The sequence below is a fragment of the Carettochelys insculpta genome, chromosome 4 (genome assembly GCF_033958435.1).
Source record: "Carettochelys insculpta isolate YL-2023 chromosome 4, ASM3395843v1, whole genome shotgun sequence".
In the NCBI taxonomy this organism is placed as follows: domain Eukaryota; kingdom Metazoa; phylum Chordata; order Testudines; family Carettochelyidae; genus Carettochelys; species Carettochelys insculpta.
Genome location: NC_134140.1, coordinates 25,163,237 through 25,177,793, shown reverse-complemented (window position 1 = coordinate 25,177,793; position 14,557 = coordinate 25,163,237). Strand labels below are relative to the sequence as shown.

Below are 14,557 nucleotides of genomic sequence, written 5' to 3'. Positions count from 1 at the left end.
CTTATGAAAGGACAGACAGGTGACCTTTATGATTTCTTGTAAAGATCATTCAAAGAAAGCTCACTCCAGGAAAAAAACCATTCTGATCAAAAAAGTTGATGGATTATGAGGAACTGCAGCCACACCAGAAGCTTCTTCACACAAAGAATGCACCACAAATCCTGACCTGTCTCATTCTTAGGTCTCTACAGAGCAGAGTTGGCCAAATTAATGATTCTGTGATATAGACAAATGTCCCCTAGAGACCAGGATGAAATCACCTAACACATTTTTATATGTAATCTAATGAATATTTGATCCCAGACCTCTAAGAGGTGAAAAACTAATCCCATGCCATCTTACTCCAACACTAATTGGTTAGATTGCACACATAGATTTGTGTCATCATTACAGTGGCTGACAAATGGACAATCCATCATGACCATACTGATAAATTCACTGTACTAAGCAGCCTCTATACATGAGAAACATTTGGGTTAGAAAACCAAAATATTTTGCCTATATATTTTAAAATAGTTTTAAATAAAATGCACCCATCACCTCTGCAGGGTGCTGCAGACAATTCAAATAGAATAATAAAATATTAAAACCACATAATGTAAAAAGGAGGATGACAAAAAATGGCAGCATTTCAAAAATAGGCTAGTCACATCCAGAAGATAGCAGAATGAAACAGACAGAATGACAAAATTATCCACTTTAAGAGGATTTAAAAGTGTTAATAAACTAGGACATGAGTTTATTAAGAAACTGAAGCCACCAGCGTAAGCCACTTTCCTTCCACCAGGAGTATTTTGCTGCAGAGTACAGCTGATTTTTTTAAACTTCCTCTTTCCTTTCTTTAATCTCTTGTCTATCTGTATGTTCTATGGTTGTCTATTAGAGATGACAAAAAGTGTAATGGAACACTTTTCCATCAGACTCATTTTAACTGAACTTTTTCATGGAAATGTGTTGATGAAAATTTTTTTCAAAATGTTTTGGTTTCATAATGTCATTTTGATTCACATTGTTTAGACTTTTATATTATACCAAAATACTGAGTTTATAATTCAATTATAATTGAATCTAATATAAAAGTTGAAACAATATATTCTGAAAGTTTGAATCACATTTTTGGGATGTTTTACTTTGCAGGAAATTTCAGCCTCTTGTTCTGAATTGATATTTTTTCCCAACAAAAGGTTGAGATTTCCCATGAAACAGAAATTCCAGTTGCTGATCAGCTCTCTTACCTATTGTAGGTCTCTGCCCATGCAGGCAGATCCCTGAGCCCATGTAAAGTTAATGGGATTCCACAAAGCACAGGGTGCCAATGATGCATATTTCATGGTAGAACCAAGGTTTTACACTATTAATTGTTCAGGGCAGGGGCCATATTTTTTAAAATCTCTGTAATGTGCCATGCAATGCTATAATCATTTGCCAATGCTTTAGAGAAAATAATTAGTTGTCACCCTAACCTCCTTATTTTGAATCTATGGATGAATTCTGGGAAATCAATGGGCATTCTGCCATTGACTGCACTGTGGCCAGGATTTCACCCTCCATCCATCCTACACATCCCCACTGTGACATCCTGTGCTACAGAGACAGCTGTACACCATTAAGCCATGGTTTCCCACAGGGGCACACTCTAGTATTAAAGGAATGTTTTTATCTTGACTAATTTCCAGATTTGAGAGAGCCCCCCTTCAAGAATCAAGCCTAATTTACTTTTTAATCAGTTTTTCAAAGTTGTGTGAGTTTCTTTTGTTCCCTTTGTAAAAGTTTGTAACGGTCTTTTCAGCAAAGAGGCATGGGCAGGTCTGAAAGCAACACCATTCGGATGCTTGGGCCCACAGCCCTACCCTCTTGGCACACACTGACTTCTTCAGCCACAGCTATAGTGCCCTCCCAGGTCCTTAGCCACTTCTCAGCATCTTCACAGGATTCTTCCTGCTGTTTGTTCACTCAGCTGCCTCTGCTCCCAGAGACTCACTTCTTGCATCCCCATATTCCTCCCACTGAGGCCTCATGCAGGGAGCTCTCAGGACGATCACCTTACAGCCTGCAGCCTGTACACATGGAATTCTACACTTGTATTCCCATAGCTCAGTGCTTTATCATTACAAGAAATCGGATTCAGCAAGGACACTTTACTAGTCAGCTGCTTTCCCACCTGTACTTTACCTGATTGCTAATAGCAGACAAGGTTCCCTTCTCACCTGTTACATGAAACATAGTCATGCTCTAAGGCAGCAGTCCCTAAACTCTTGAGGGTCCTTTCTCCTCCCCACGCCACTCCCCCTCCAGACATACACCACACTCCTCTGCAGCCAAAGTCATGGCTTGTGGGGTGTGGCTGAGCATAAGTGGGCCTAGACTGGGGCTGCAGCTGTGGGTGGACTGAAGCTTGGAGTGGGGCCAGCCATGGCTGGAGGCTGATATAGAGCCAGGAGCGGTGCTGTGGCAATGAGGGGGTTGGTGACAGGGACAGAGCTGGGAACCAGGGATGCAGCTGAGGGTGGGACTGGAGCAGGTCTGCGAGTGGAGCAGGGCTGGGTGATGCTGTCTCCCCATCCCCCCAGGGCTGGCCCAGGCCCTACTATGCCTCCCCAGATGTTCATCCACACCCCTTAGGGTAGGTGTGTTGGACACTTTGGGTGCCTCTGCTCTAAGGGAAACAAGAAGAAATTCAACTCACTCACCTGAGCTATCAAGTCTCCATTTTCAGCATGGACCATGATTACAGCTCCAAGCCCTTTCAGGAAGGTAAAGGCTTCATACAGCTGTCAATGGCACAAAGAGGGGCATGTTACTGAATACAGGTACTGTAACACGTTACTTACCTCACAAACATGTATTTTAAGTTGTATTTTTATACTGGCTGTTGCACAAACATTCAGCCACATCCAGCCTCATTTACAATCCCTGTTAAGACCTTTGTGGCCACTAGCCCTCCACACTTGCCAGCCACAGAGCACCTGCCTGTGGAGTGGTGCAGCAGCAGCCCTCCTGAAGATCTATGAGAGGAACTGTGCTTCGCCTATAGGCAAAATCTTTCACTGAGGTTCTGCTAAGGCAAGGCAGCTATGTACCACCTCCAACACAGCATGTGCCCAGTGAGTGTTCTCTGGTCTGTAGTTTGAGTATGGGCAGCTTTTTAAATAAATAGATATAAAGAGCTTCCGTTAATGAAGAAGGAATAGGTCCATTAAATTAGAACAGCAGTTAAGCTATGGACACATATGACATAGCTACAAGACCTGTATGGTCTCTGAAGTAATGACTTTGTGCACCTTTCTGTAAGGATGAGCACAGTTGCAGTCTCACGCACACACAGTCTCTTTCATTTACAGTTGAAGAGCTCTACTGTTCTCTTGCATGGGCTTCCACATTAGTTGCTTTCCAACATTCAAAAATAATCCCTACAAAAGGGAAGCAATTGGTTTTAGTCCTGACACAGGGGCTTTCAAAGCACCTAGGGGAGGCTAGGGACAGGCACTGAAAGCTGACGGAACTTGTGCTCCTAAATTCTTGAAGCGCTTTCGAAAATCCCACCCTACCTTTCCGTATTTGAACTCACAAAATATTAGTGGGGGGGCCAGTTTTCAAACAGGCCACCTAACGTTAAGGTATGTGGTCTTCAGCTGAGGCATTCAAACAACTACTCTGTAGGCTTGGGGTACTTCAGCACTGATCTGAGCATTAAATGTAGGAATGAGCACACTGCTTTAGTCATTCAAGTTGAATACTGGCTTCTCGTTGCCTCCTTCTCTGGTTTTTCTTAATATATCTTGCTGTAATTAATTCCATCAAGAGACTGGCCTTGGCATGCATGTACAAGTCCTATGAAAACCACATGTATCAGAAGCACAACAACAATTGTTTAAGAGAAAAAGAAACTTGGCTCTGTGAATTAGTGGAAATGAGGCATTTGCTCAACTGAATAAGCAAACATTATTATTACTAACAGATGCCATTGTCCATTTACAATGATCTGATGTCTGTGAAGTTGAAAGTTGAAGAGTGTGGGTAAATAACAGATGTTATACAAACAAGTTCATTGTAACCTCCAGCTCCAACAGCTGAACTCAGACTTTCCCAGAGAACACGATTTAATGGTTTACAGTGAGTAAGAAACACATGGGATTGCAAAAACTCTCTCTTTTAATACTCCCACTAGTGCCTGGTCTCCTTTCCACACTCAGACTGAATGTTCCAAAGTCAACCACCAAGGATATAAATCTTGGACTAAATCTTGAAGGGGGTCTGCTACTTCCACTGAGCCTGATATAAGGAAACACTAGCCATCTCTTTGCAAGGTGCTCAGTGCCAATATGTGATCAAGGGCCACAATGGAAGAAACAGATGCTTTCCACCTCTCAGGATCTGAGCTCCAGAGAGAGAAATTTTATATGTCTGTATTTCCTCAAGTTCATGTCAAAAGCAGTATGACTGTCTCAGGTAGCTCTGAACTTTCCAGTGGGATTCAGGCTTCTTAACAACTAAAAGGAATGTACGTATCTCAACAGTGTTAAATAGGCTGAAGAATACCTGGCTGTCGGACATTTGGTAGAGATCTTTATAGGCCATGTAGACTTGGAAAGAGTTGACACCTGTTTCAAGACAAAACACAAGGGAGTTCCAGCGTTAAATAGATTTTTAAAGTATTTTTGAACATCTGTTCTGGAGAAAAGGGTTATTTAGTAAAAGTGACATGGGATATTCACCTGGATTAAATGATGACTTCTTTTGCTGGGCCTCAATGTACAATTACTGCCCACCTCTGATTCCAGACTAGACCTGGAGTAAGCCAACCACCATTGTAACTGAGAATGTATACAACTGAATGGTAGGCAAATGATTCTGACTGTTACAGCCAAAGTCTTAGTCTAGTACACTTGTAAAGGTGTCCCAAGGTGTTGACAGGCACTGCAGGAACTATTCCTGTGTCTTGCAGAATGATCTGCTAGTTCTTGATCTGCTGCTCAAAGTGTCCAGCATCTCCTCCTGACAGGCAGTGTGTTGTGCTTGACATTTAGGTTTGTGCTACAAAGCAGTCATGGCAATACCATTTTTACTGTCATTCAATAAACATACGCAGATGAAAGAAGAACTAGCCTCTACCGTGTTGACCCCACAGAACTATGAAAGAGGTTAAGTAGCCCTCTTATACTTGTGCATCATTAACCAAATATTGATCTCCTTCAAGTCCAGGAAAGTTTTGGTCTTTATTTGCCCACAGAAATTAGATACGTATATTTTCCCTTGGTCCTACATTACATGTGTTTTTGCCCACCTGTCTTCAGCACCTCATGTAGGTGGAAATCTTCAAAAAGCACTAGCTCTATTCTCCCTATTATTTAGCCTACTGTAAATATCCTCCTCATTGTAATACTGTTGGCATATCAGCTCACTAGGGGATGAGAATTTATTTTACTTTAATCTAAGCCATGTTCACTGCATCCAGAAATACTTGCATGACAGCAACATTGCTTCCAAAGGAGAAGTGAGAGAGAAGGGCTACTGTAGCTGTTCATGTGCCTCATGTTACCTACATTGAATTAGGTTTCCTAATTAAGATACAGAGCCCTGATGGGTCTAGACAGGCTCAGACATACCCTGCAGACAGAGAGTTTGGTTGCTCATACTAGCTGCGTCTACACGTGCACGCTGCTTCGAAGTAGCGGCACCAACTTCGACGTTAGGCGGCGAGACGTCGAAGTCGCTAACCTCATGAGGAGACAGGAATAGCGCCCTACTTCAATGTTCAACGTCGAAGTAGGGACCGTGTAGACAATCCGCGTCCCGCAACGTCGAAATTGCTGGGTCCTCCATGGCAGCCATCAGCTGGGGGGTTGAGAGATGCTCTCTCTCCAGCCCCTGCGGGGCTCTATGGTCACCGTGGGCAGCAGCCCTTAGCCCAGGGCTTCTGGCTGCTTCTGCTGCAGCTGGGGATGTATGCTGCATGCACAGGGTCTGCAACCAGTTGTCGGCTCTGTGGATCTTGTGTTGTTTAGTGCAACTGTGTCTGGGAGGGGCCCTTTAAGGGAGCGGCTTGCTGTTGAGTCCGCCCTGTGACCCTGTCTGCAGCTGTGCCTGGCATCCCTATTTCGATGTGTGCTACTTTGACATGTAGACGTTCCCTCGCTGCGCCTATTTCAATGTTGGGCTGAGCAACGTCGAAGTTGAACATCGACGTTGCCGGCCCTGGAGGACGTGTAGACGTTATTCATCGAAATAGACTATTTCGATGTTGGCTGCACGTGTAGACGTAGCCACTCAGGCAGAAAATTTGCTCATTCATAATTTCAAAAACTAAAAGACCCCAGGATATACAATACAAACCTTTAAATGATCAGCAGCCTTGTTTCACCGTGCTCAGCCAAGGGGGCTTAGAAAGAAACTCCTAGGGAAAACTGGTCTCCAGTCACTGTCTTCCATTTTGTATAAGTACCAGGGGGACATTTGGGACCTGAGCCTGTGGCGTGCTGAGTGACAATGAGCACCCTCAGTTCTAACAGAAGTCAGTGATAGTCGAGGTCCCTTGGCACCTGACAGAATTAGACCTTTGGCAGAATCACATTTCTTTCTGAATTCTTTGGCTCTCGGAAACAGCCTGGGAGTTGCCAATAACAGACTCAAGCCATTCCCCATTACTCAGCCTCAAGTTACCAGTGGTGCCAGAATTCCTTGTAAGCTGTGCACTTGAGCGGCCACTCAGGAGAGATTTAAATGCCACCCAGCTGATTAGTGAAGTGCCCACACATAGGGTTTTTTATACTAGTGGTGCACATAACAAAATTTATTCCACACATGGATGGAAAACAATCCACACGTGGATAGAAAAGATTAGAGGGAACACTGAATGGCACTGTGCTGTGCCCCCACCCCCAAGCCTGTTTACACTTCTCACTGCCCCAAATCTTGGTTGCCAAATCTTCCTGTACAGATGCCATTGCAGCACATGGCGTCTGGTCTATCCAGTACAAGAGAGTTGGCAACCTAGCCAGAGCTGGAGGCAGCTGAGGAGCCCTGGACTGGTGGCAGGACCTCAAGCAGCAGTGTAGCCTCTTGAGCCCATGGCTTGGACTCCACAGATGATGAGCTGCAGAGCCCATGGGGATGGCAGATGGCAGGATGTCGGGAGGTCCCAAAACCAGCAGGGTTGCCTGGAGGCTGGGACATAGAGCTGGTGAAGCCAGTAGCGGGGCTGGACCAGGGAAGCCAAGCAGAAAACCTGAGAGTGCTTCAGTATCCCCTTCACCCTTACTTCCAACTCCTATGCAAACTTTTCATATATTTTCCTGCTTTAGAGGCTTTAGCCTTGATTATATCATCATTGCAGCCACTACTTTCAGCATCAGGATTATTGGTCAATCTTAACCTAACCCAATCACTGTCATCACTTGGTACCCTAGCACACATGCTCCTGGTGAGGTCTTTATAAACCTCTGTTTTGTTCTCAACAAACCCAGGCAACTTCTCAAATAGCTGGATCCTTCATCCAGTTTTCTGCACATTTGACCATTCATACGTAAAGCAGTGAGAGAGTTGTGTCATTACTGGCCCCAATTATGCCAGAACTAATTCTGGCATTTCTGTGTGGCCAAAGAGATATGTGAAGCCTGCTAAGGCAGAACCAACAGCCATTTCGTACCCACAGGAACCCAGCCAAAAATAATTAACTGTTAACCTCTGTGAGCATTCACTGTGTAGACAAGCTGAAAGATAAATGCCTCACCAAGTAATGCAAATTCTTTGTTGCTACTTTCCATCCCACCACACACACGCTTTTAGGGACATACCCTGAACCATTGGCATCAGTATGTGTATTGATCCCCTTGAAGTCAGTGTTCCCCCTGGACTCAGTACATTCAGTGGATTGCCCATATATCAATGCTCAGATACCATGGTGCAGATTGGTAATGTGGTACCTAGCTGGCTATATGACCATATAGAGATCCTCCATCAGCTGGTGTACATTGACGTAGTCAAAGGAAGTCCATGGATTTACATCTGGCCCATGGCTCGTACACCTGACTATTTAAGCAAACCTTTTTTAAAATGTGCCTGATCCCTTCTCTCATACCAGTGAGACTCAGCAAGATCCTATCCAATATTATGAAAGTACTATTTAAATCATGCCTATGCAATCCTAAATGTGGCAAATTAAGATAATTAAAGAACTTGGTGGATTCTCTTGGCCAGTACAGAGCTTTGCTATGTGATTTCTTCACATCGCATGCAAGAGCCAAATAGATCGATGGACTTTGCAGATTGCTGAAACAGTTTCAAGTCAGAGAAAGTTGTCTGCACCTCTATGAACAGTTGCTCCTGCAAATTTTAAATCTTTCTAAAGCCAATATTTCTTTGAATGAGCACTTCGTTGATTTAGAATTAATTAAGTGTCCAACTCTGACAGAACAATCTCATCAGAGCTCTGAGAGCTCCCTGGAGAGATTCCTCCGGAGAGCATGTCAGACAAACTTTACATCAGGCGTGTCCAACGCGTGGCCCGCAGGCCGCATGCGGCCCTCAACAGCTAGTAATGCGGCCCCACAAGATCGTAAACTTTTAACATTATTATGTGATTTATATACATTAACTATATTATATATTTTATATGCGGCCCAAGACAATTCCTCTTCACTCAATGTGGCCCAGGCAAGCCAAAAGGTTGGACACCTGTGCTTTACACTGAAATGTGATAACTCAGCATTGATCCTTAACTAATCTGGGATCACTTAGTCAAGCCACGTAAAATAATTAATAAAGCCTAGATCCTCAGATGATGTCAGTGGCACAGTGAAAATTTACATCATGACAACTAATATCAGCTAAGCATCTGGCCTAAATGTTTCCACTTTTCAGCAGATCTTAATTTTAAAGCTCCTACCAGGTTGGAAAAAGTATCCTGTTTTATTTGTGCTTTATGAAGCTCCTCTACTTCTCTGTCCCCTATAACATTTGAGCAATTCACACTGAGACATTCTACAGCATCAGTGGGAACAAAGGTGACCTCTTCATGCTATACCTCTCAAACAATCCACTTCAGACCCCATAATGCATTCTGCTTTCTGGATACGAGTTCTTCCTTCCTCTGAAAAGTCAATGCCAGGTCATATTTGTATTGAAACTCCAATTTCTATACAGGGTGCAAACTATTAACCCAGTCATCTGCACCAGACTCTTAATGTAAGCCCTCAGGCACATACTAGGATGCTGAGCCATCAGTGAACCAGTTATGTAAAATAACAGCTAACCTTTGAGATAAGCTGCAGTACATTTGCTTGATAGTAAACCTTGGTGAAACCAGATTTGAATCCACTTTATTCAATGCATAGCGGAGGCCCAGGACTGATTTTGTGTGACATGTCAACAACATACCAGCCTGACAGACTGTAAAATCACCCCTATTATGACAAGCATTTGCTCAAATTGTACATAATCCTAAAAATTAAAGACCTTAAAGGATGATAGGATACTTTGTGCCTTAAAATGTGATTGCAAGCTACTCCACTGATTACACAGCTTGTGCTGCCCAGGATAGGGCCACCATAGCTGTGTCTACACGTGCACGCTACTTCGAAGTAGTGGCACTAACTTCGAAATAGCGCCCGTCGCGGCTACACGCGTCGGGCGCTATTTCGAAGTTAACTTCGACGTTAGGCGGCGAGACGTCGAAGTCGCTAACCTCATGAGGGGATCGGAATAGCGCCCTAGGGACCGTGTAGACGATCCGCGTCCCGCAACGTTGAAATTGTGGGGTCCTCCATGGCAGCCATCAGCTGGGGGGTTGAGAGACGCTGTCTCTCCAGCCCGTGCGGGGCTCTATGGTCACCGTGTGCAGCAGCCCTTAGCCCAGGGCTTCTGGCTGCTGCTGCTGCAGCAGGGGATTCATGCTGCATGCACAGGGTCTGCAACTCGTTGTCGGCTCTGTGGATCTTGTGCTGTTTAGTGCAAGTGTGTCTGGGAGGGGCCCTTTAAGGGAGCGGCTGGCTGTTGAGTCCGCCCTGTGACCCTGTCTGCAGCTGTGCCTGGCACCCTTATTTCGATGTGTGCTACTGTGGCGTGTAGACGTTCCCTCGCTGCGCCTATTTCGATGTGGTGCTGCGCAACGTCGATGTTGAACATCGACGTTGCCAGCCCTGGAGGACGTGTAGACGTTATTCAGTCGCCACATCGAAATAGGCTACTTCGATGTAGGCTTCACGTGTAGACGTAGCCCATATCTCCCTGTCCCAAATATGGGACAGGGAAATATGGGGGTGGAAGGGTGGCTCCACCCACCTCCACCAAGCCCCAGGGAACTGGGAAGAGGTGGCAGCCACTGGCACTCCCCGGGAGCCTGGTGAAGCAGCACCCTCAGCACTCCCCAGGAGCCCCAGGAAAGCGGCAGCCGTGGGCCCTCCCCAGGAACGCTGGGGCAGCGACAGGGACTCAGCAGCTACCCACACTCCCCTGCTTCCCCAAGGCTTGGGGAAGTGACTCCCACCAGAAGCTGTGCCTGCACAGCTGCTGGTGGAAAAGGTCAGCAGGGGAGGGCCCAAATACGAGACAATTAATCCATTTTAAAAAATAAGTAGGGATGCTTTTTTGGCATCCCAAATATGGGACCAGCCTGCCTAATACAGGACAGATGGTCACCTGAGCTCACGGTGAATGCTCCTGTATTATTCCACCTGTGTTGCTTTTCACTGAAAAATTGTCTATACAATAAACAAGTTCTGCATTGTTTGTATAGTTATACAGTACAGTCCTATTTAAATAGTGTTTCAGACATGGCCTATCATAATACTTTCCACTTAACGTTGCACATATGTATTTGCCTTTCCTCACACACACACACACACACGAGTCATCACATATATCCCAGATTATAGTTTTAGAAATAAATATCTAATTAGCATCCTTGATCTCTGAGTGCACATTCTCAGATGGGTAATATGCAAACATATTTTTGTGGGCACAACTTAGGCACCCAAAACAAGATTTTGTTTTTAAAGTGTCTAAAGATAGGGTCCCAAATAAATGACCTGGTCTTCATAAGTATTGCAACGCCACTATCTTCCATAACTTTCAGTGGGAATCACTAAGCGGCCACTATTTCTGAAAATCAGGCCACTATTTCAGATACCTAAATGTGGTGGCAGGATCCTAACTTTAGGCTTCGTGTTTTGAAAATCCTAGCCATAATTTTGAAAGGGTAGCCATGTTTTTTCAAACCTCATGTCAAAGCAGGTGTGGTGTCATGCAACATTGTTATTCAAGGGTACATAGCCTAAGTATAGCTGCCCCAGAATGCTACGTTGGTGTCCTAATTTTGTTCTCTTAACATGAGGCCCAGCTTGCACTCTCTATGGTTATTTCCATTGGTCAAGTGCTATTATTTTAATCAGATAACATATTACCTGTGCTGATCTGAATTCTCCTTATCAGTACTTGCATAACTCTACTGCCTCTAGTAGAGTTATTCTTGATTAATTGCAGTGCCTGGAGGTTCAGGACTGGCTTACACAGGGGTAAAAGAACACAAAAGTTTCTAGCAATGAATATCCATGGGTATGTGCTTCCTTCGTGGAAAACAACAAGATTATCTGGAGTACTTCAGAACTAAGGATCTGCACATCTCTGAGGCTACGTCTACACTCCAGCAATCTGTCGAAAGAAGTCCTTCCAGAAGCTCTCTTCCAAAAGAACTTCTTTCAAGAGAGCACATCCACACACAAAAAGCGGATCAAAAGTGATCTGCTCTTTCGAAAGAGAGTGTCCACACAGTCCCCGCTCTTTTGAAAGAATAGGCCAGGAGGACTGCTCTTTGAAAAAAAGGGCCCACAGAGCATCTACACGTTTTATTTCAACAGAAGGTGCTCTTCCTGAAACAGGAGTGCAAGAATGCTTTCAAAAGAAGTGCCACATTCTTTGATTTAATATTTTATAATTTTCCAAGTGTTTCATATCCAAAGAATGATTTTTGTGTGTAGACACTCCACTGGATATTTTGAAAGAGCCCCCTTCTTTCAAAAAATATTGTGAAAGAACTTGCTAGTGTAGACATGGCCTGAAAGAAAATGGAAATGTTTTATTTTCATTAACGAACCTTTATCTTGCACCAGGATATCCAGCTCTTCTCGGATCCCATCATACCAACTAGTGATATCCACATGGAGAGAGTAATCACAACAGGATTTGGTGTCAGCTGCCTCGTGCCACTTTTCAAATGAGGTCAGTAAACTTGCTCCAGGTTCAGGGAGCACATGATCAACTGAAAGAAAGATGAAGCACCCATTACACAAACTGCACATATTTCTTTTTGTGCAGTTTCAGTGACACTCCACACAGTACCTACAACAAAGCAGGACTCATAACTGGCACAGTGTGAATTGCAGGATGTGGGCCAGACACAGGCCTCTCAAGTATTCCAGTTTTTGCAGACTATTCCACAGTGAAGCTGAATCTGGCAGCCTGTTTTGCTACACCATCAAGACAGGCAATGCTTCCCACACATATGAGAGAGAGAGAGAGAGAGAGAGAGAGAAATGTGAACATCCTTTAGTGTAGGGAAAGCACATTGAGGTGGTACTGAAAAGATTCTGGTCTTTATGGATCACTATTTACATTCCTATGCATGTCATATTGCTCATTATTGACCAAGGCATCATACCCTTTTCTAGAAGGCTGTCATTAATTAGCACACTCTGCTTTACCAATAAATTAATAAAGAGCTCTTCAGGCACCACTTGGCAAGTCTTCATCACTCAGTCATGCTGGCTTTTAGACTGTGTGCACCAATGACCAGACCTAATCATGCACACAGAATTACTCCTGTTTGAAGAACTGGGTTCTAGTTGAATAATGAAAACACAGCAAGGTGTGCTTTATCTTAACATATGCAAACCTTGTGGTGTATTACTGAATTTATATAATTGAGTCTTCTGCCAGGCATCGGTTCATTGGTCCCCTTTTGAAAAAGGAAAAGCACATTAATACATGCTACACACTATTAATAAAGTGGAGAAATGCTTAAACAGTCCTAGCAGCTACATTAACTAAATAACTGGTTAAACACTGGAAATTAGTTAAATCGTGGTTTAAGAAATCAGATATGAAACCAGGGATGTATGAATCTCAGTTATGGCTATCCCCCCAGAAGCAGGATGTTCTGGTAGGTGGTTCCAGAGTGCACTCTTCCTCTGTGCATCAGATTGTAGAGCAAAGCTCCCCATTACCTTCTACCATTGCTTGGCCTGGGACTAAGATTAAGTAAAACAGACACAGAAACATAGAACACTAGAACTGGAAGGGATCCTGAGAGGTCATCAAGTCCAGTCCCTCCATTTTCAGCTAGGGTAAAGTGTCAAAGCTACCTTGTGCTTCTCCATGGGGTTTTGCTCCCCTTGAGTTGGGAGTGGTTGGTGGCTTTTTAGCCATGACAATTATTCAAAGCAATAAATAATCCAGTAAAATTAGCCATCCCCTATCTTGGTCTCATACCTGAGTTCTCAAACCACTATTTTATAATTTTCCCAGTGTTCAATAGTGCATCTTAATATGCAAAGCAACAATTCTAACATACAACAATATGTTAGAATTGCTACTTTGCATTTTTACTGCACTATATAAATTGATCAAAAAATCAGTGATACCAAATATAGGGGGTTTTATGCTTGTTATGAGAGAGAAATCCAGGACACACTTGGCTTTACATAAATAACTTCTCAATGTAATGTATGGCAAATGCACTGTGATCTGCAAATGAAGGAAGAGGTCTAAATGTGTGGTATACCCTGTACTCATCCCCCATGCTTGAGTCTCGTCAATTCAGTGTACCTTTGCTGTCTGCCATCAAAAGGAAACAGAGTAACAAAATCCAGAATAAAACTGAGAGATCTGGATCCCAAAGAACTGGAGGAAGTGTTCTCTCAGAAATGGGCAGGATGTTCTGGATAAGCCCAGTGGAAAAAAAAAATCTCAAAGGGAATTCTAACAACACTATCCTATGCGCTGCCACTTTTTCAAAGGATAAACTTATTCTCATGCGGCTTCTGATAAAGCTGTCTACAGTAAACAGTGTTTAACCAGCACCACAAAAGCCAGAAATTGATCGGATCTCAAATGAGTCCTGAGAACAGCTATGTAGAATATTTACAGGATACAACTAAGAGGAGTGAACGTCATGCAGACTGAGAACAGACGAGTTCCACTCAACACCAAAACAGATTTAAGGACTGAGAGTGTTTTAATACTTACTGATCATGGTGGTACCGCCTGCTAGAGCTGCTTTTGTGCCTTGATAGAAGTCATCAACTGCAGTCATTCCTTGGTAGGGCTTTTGTAGGTAAGTGTTGACATCAATTCCTCCAGGGATAACCATACGCCCATTAGCTTCAATGGTCTTTACTCCACCAGGAACAATCAGATTCTCTCCTATTTGTCTAAACAGATGAAAAACACAAGGAAATTCCCCAACAAAGCTAAATTAAGATGGAATTAAGGTTGAAAGTACATATCCATAGTTGTTATTGTTGTTGTTGTTATTATTATTACTACACAACATTTAAGGTAAATT

General features: G+C 43.6%; 1 protein-coding gene across 2 annotated transcripts in view; it reads right to left on the bottom strand.

Annotated features, from left to right (window-relative positions):
* The window catches only part of CRMP1 (collapsin response mediator protein 1), a 65,475-nt gene that overhangs the window by 20,028 nt on the left and 30,890 nt on the right, over positions 1-14,557 (bottom strand). For both annotated transcript variants that reach the window (XM_074991718.1, XM_074991719.1), the window contains exons 3-6: positions 14,239-14,423; positions 12,089-12,253; positions 4,540-4,601; positions 2,691-2,771 (exon numbers count right to left, since the gene is read on the bottom strand). In XM_074991718.1, coding sequence (XP_074847819.1) covers positions 2,691-2,771; positions 4,540-4,601; positions 12,089-12,253; positions 14,239-14,423 — 493 coding nt within the window. The remainder of the gene's footprint in view (positions 1-2,690; positions 2,772-4,539; positions 4,602-12,088; positions 12,254-14,238; positions 14,424-14,557) is intronic.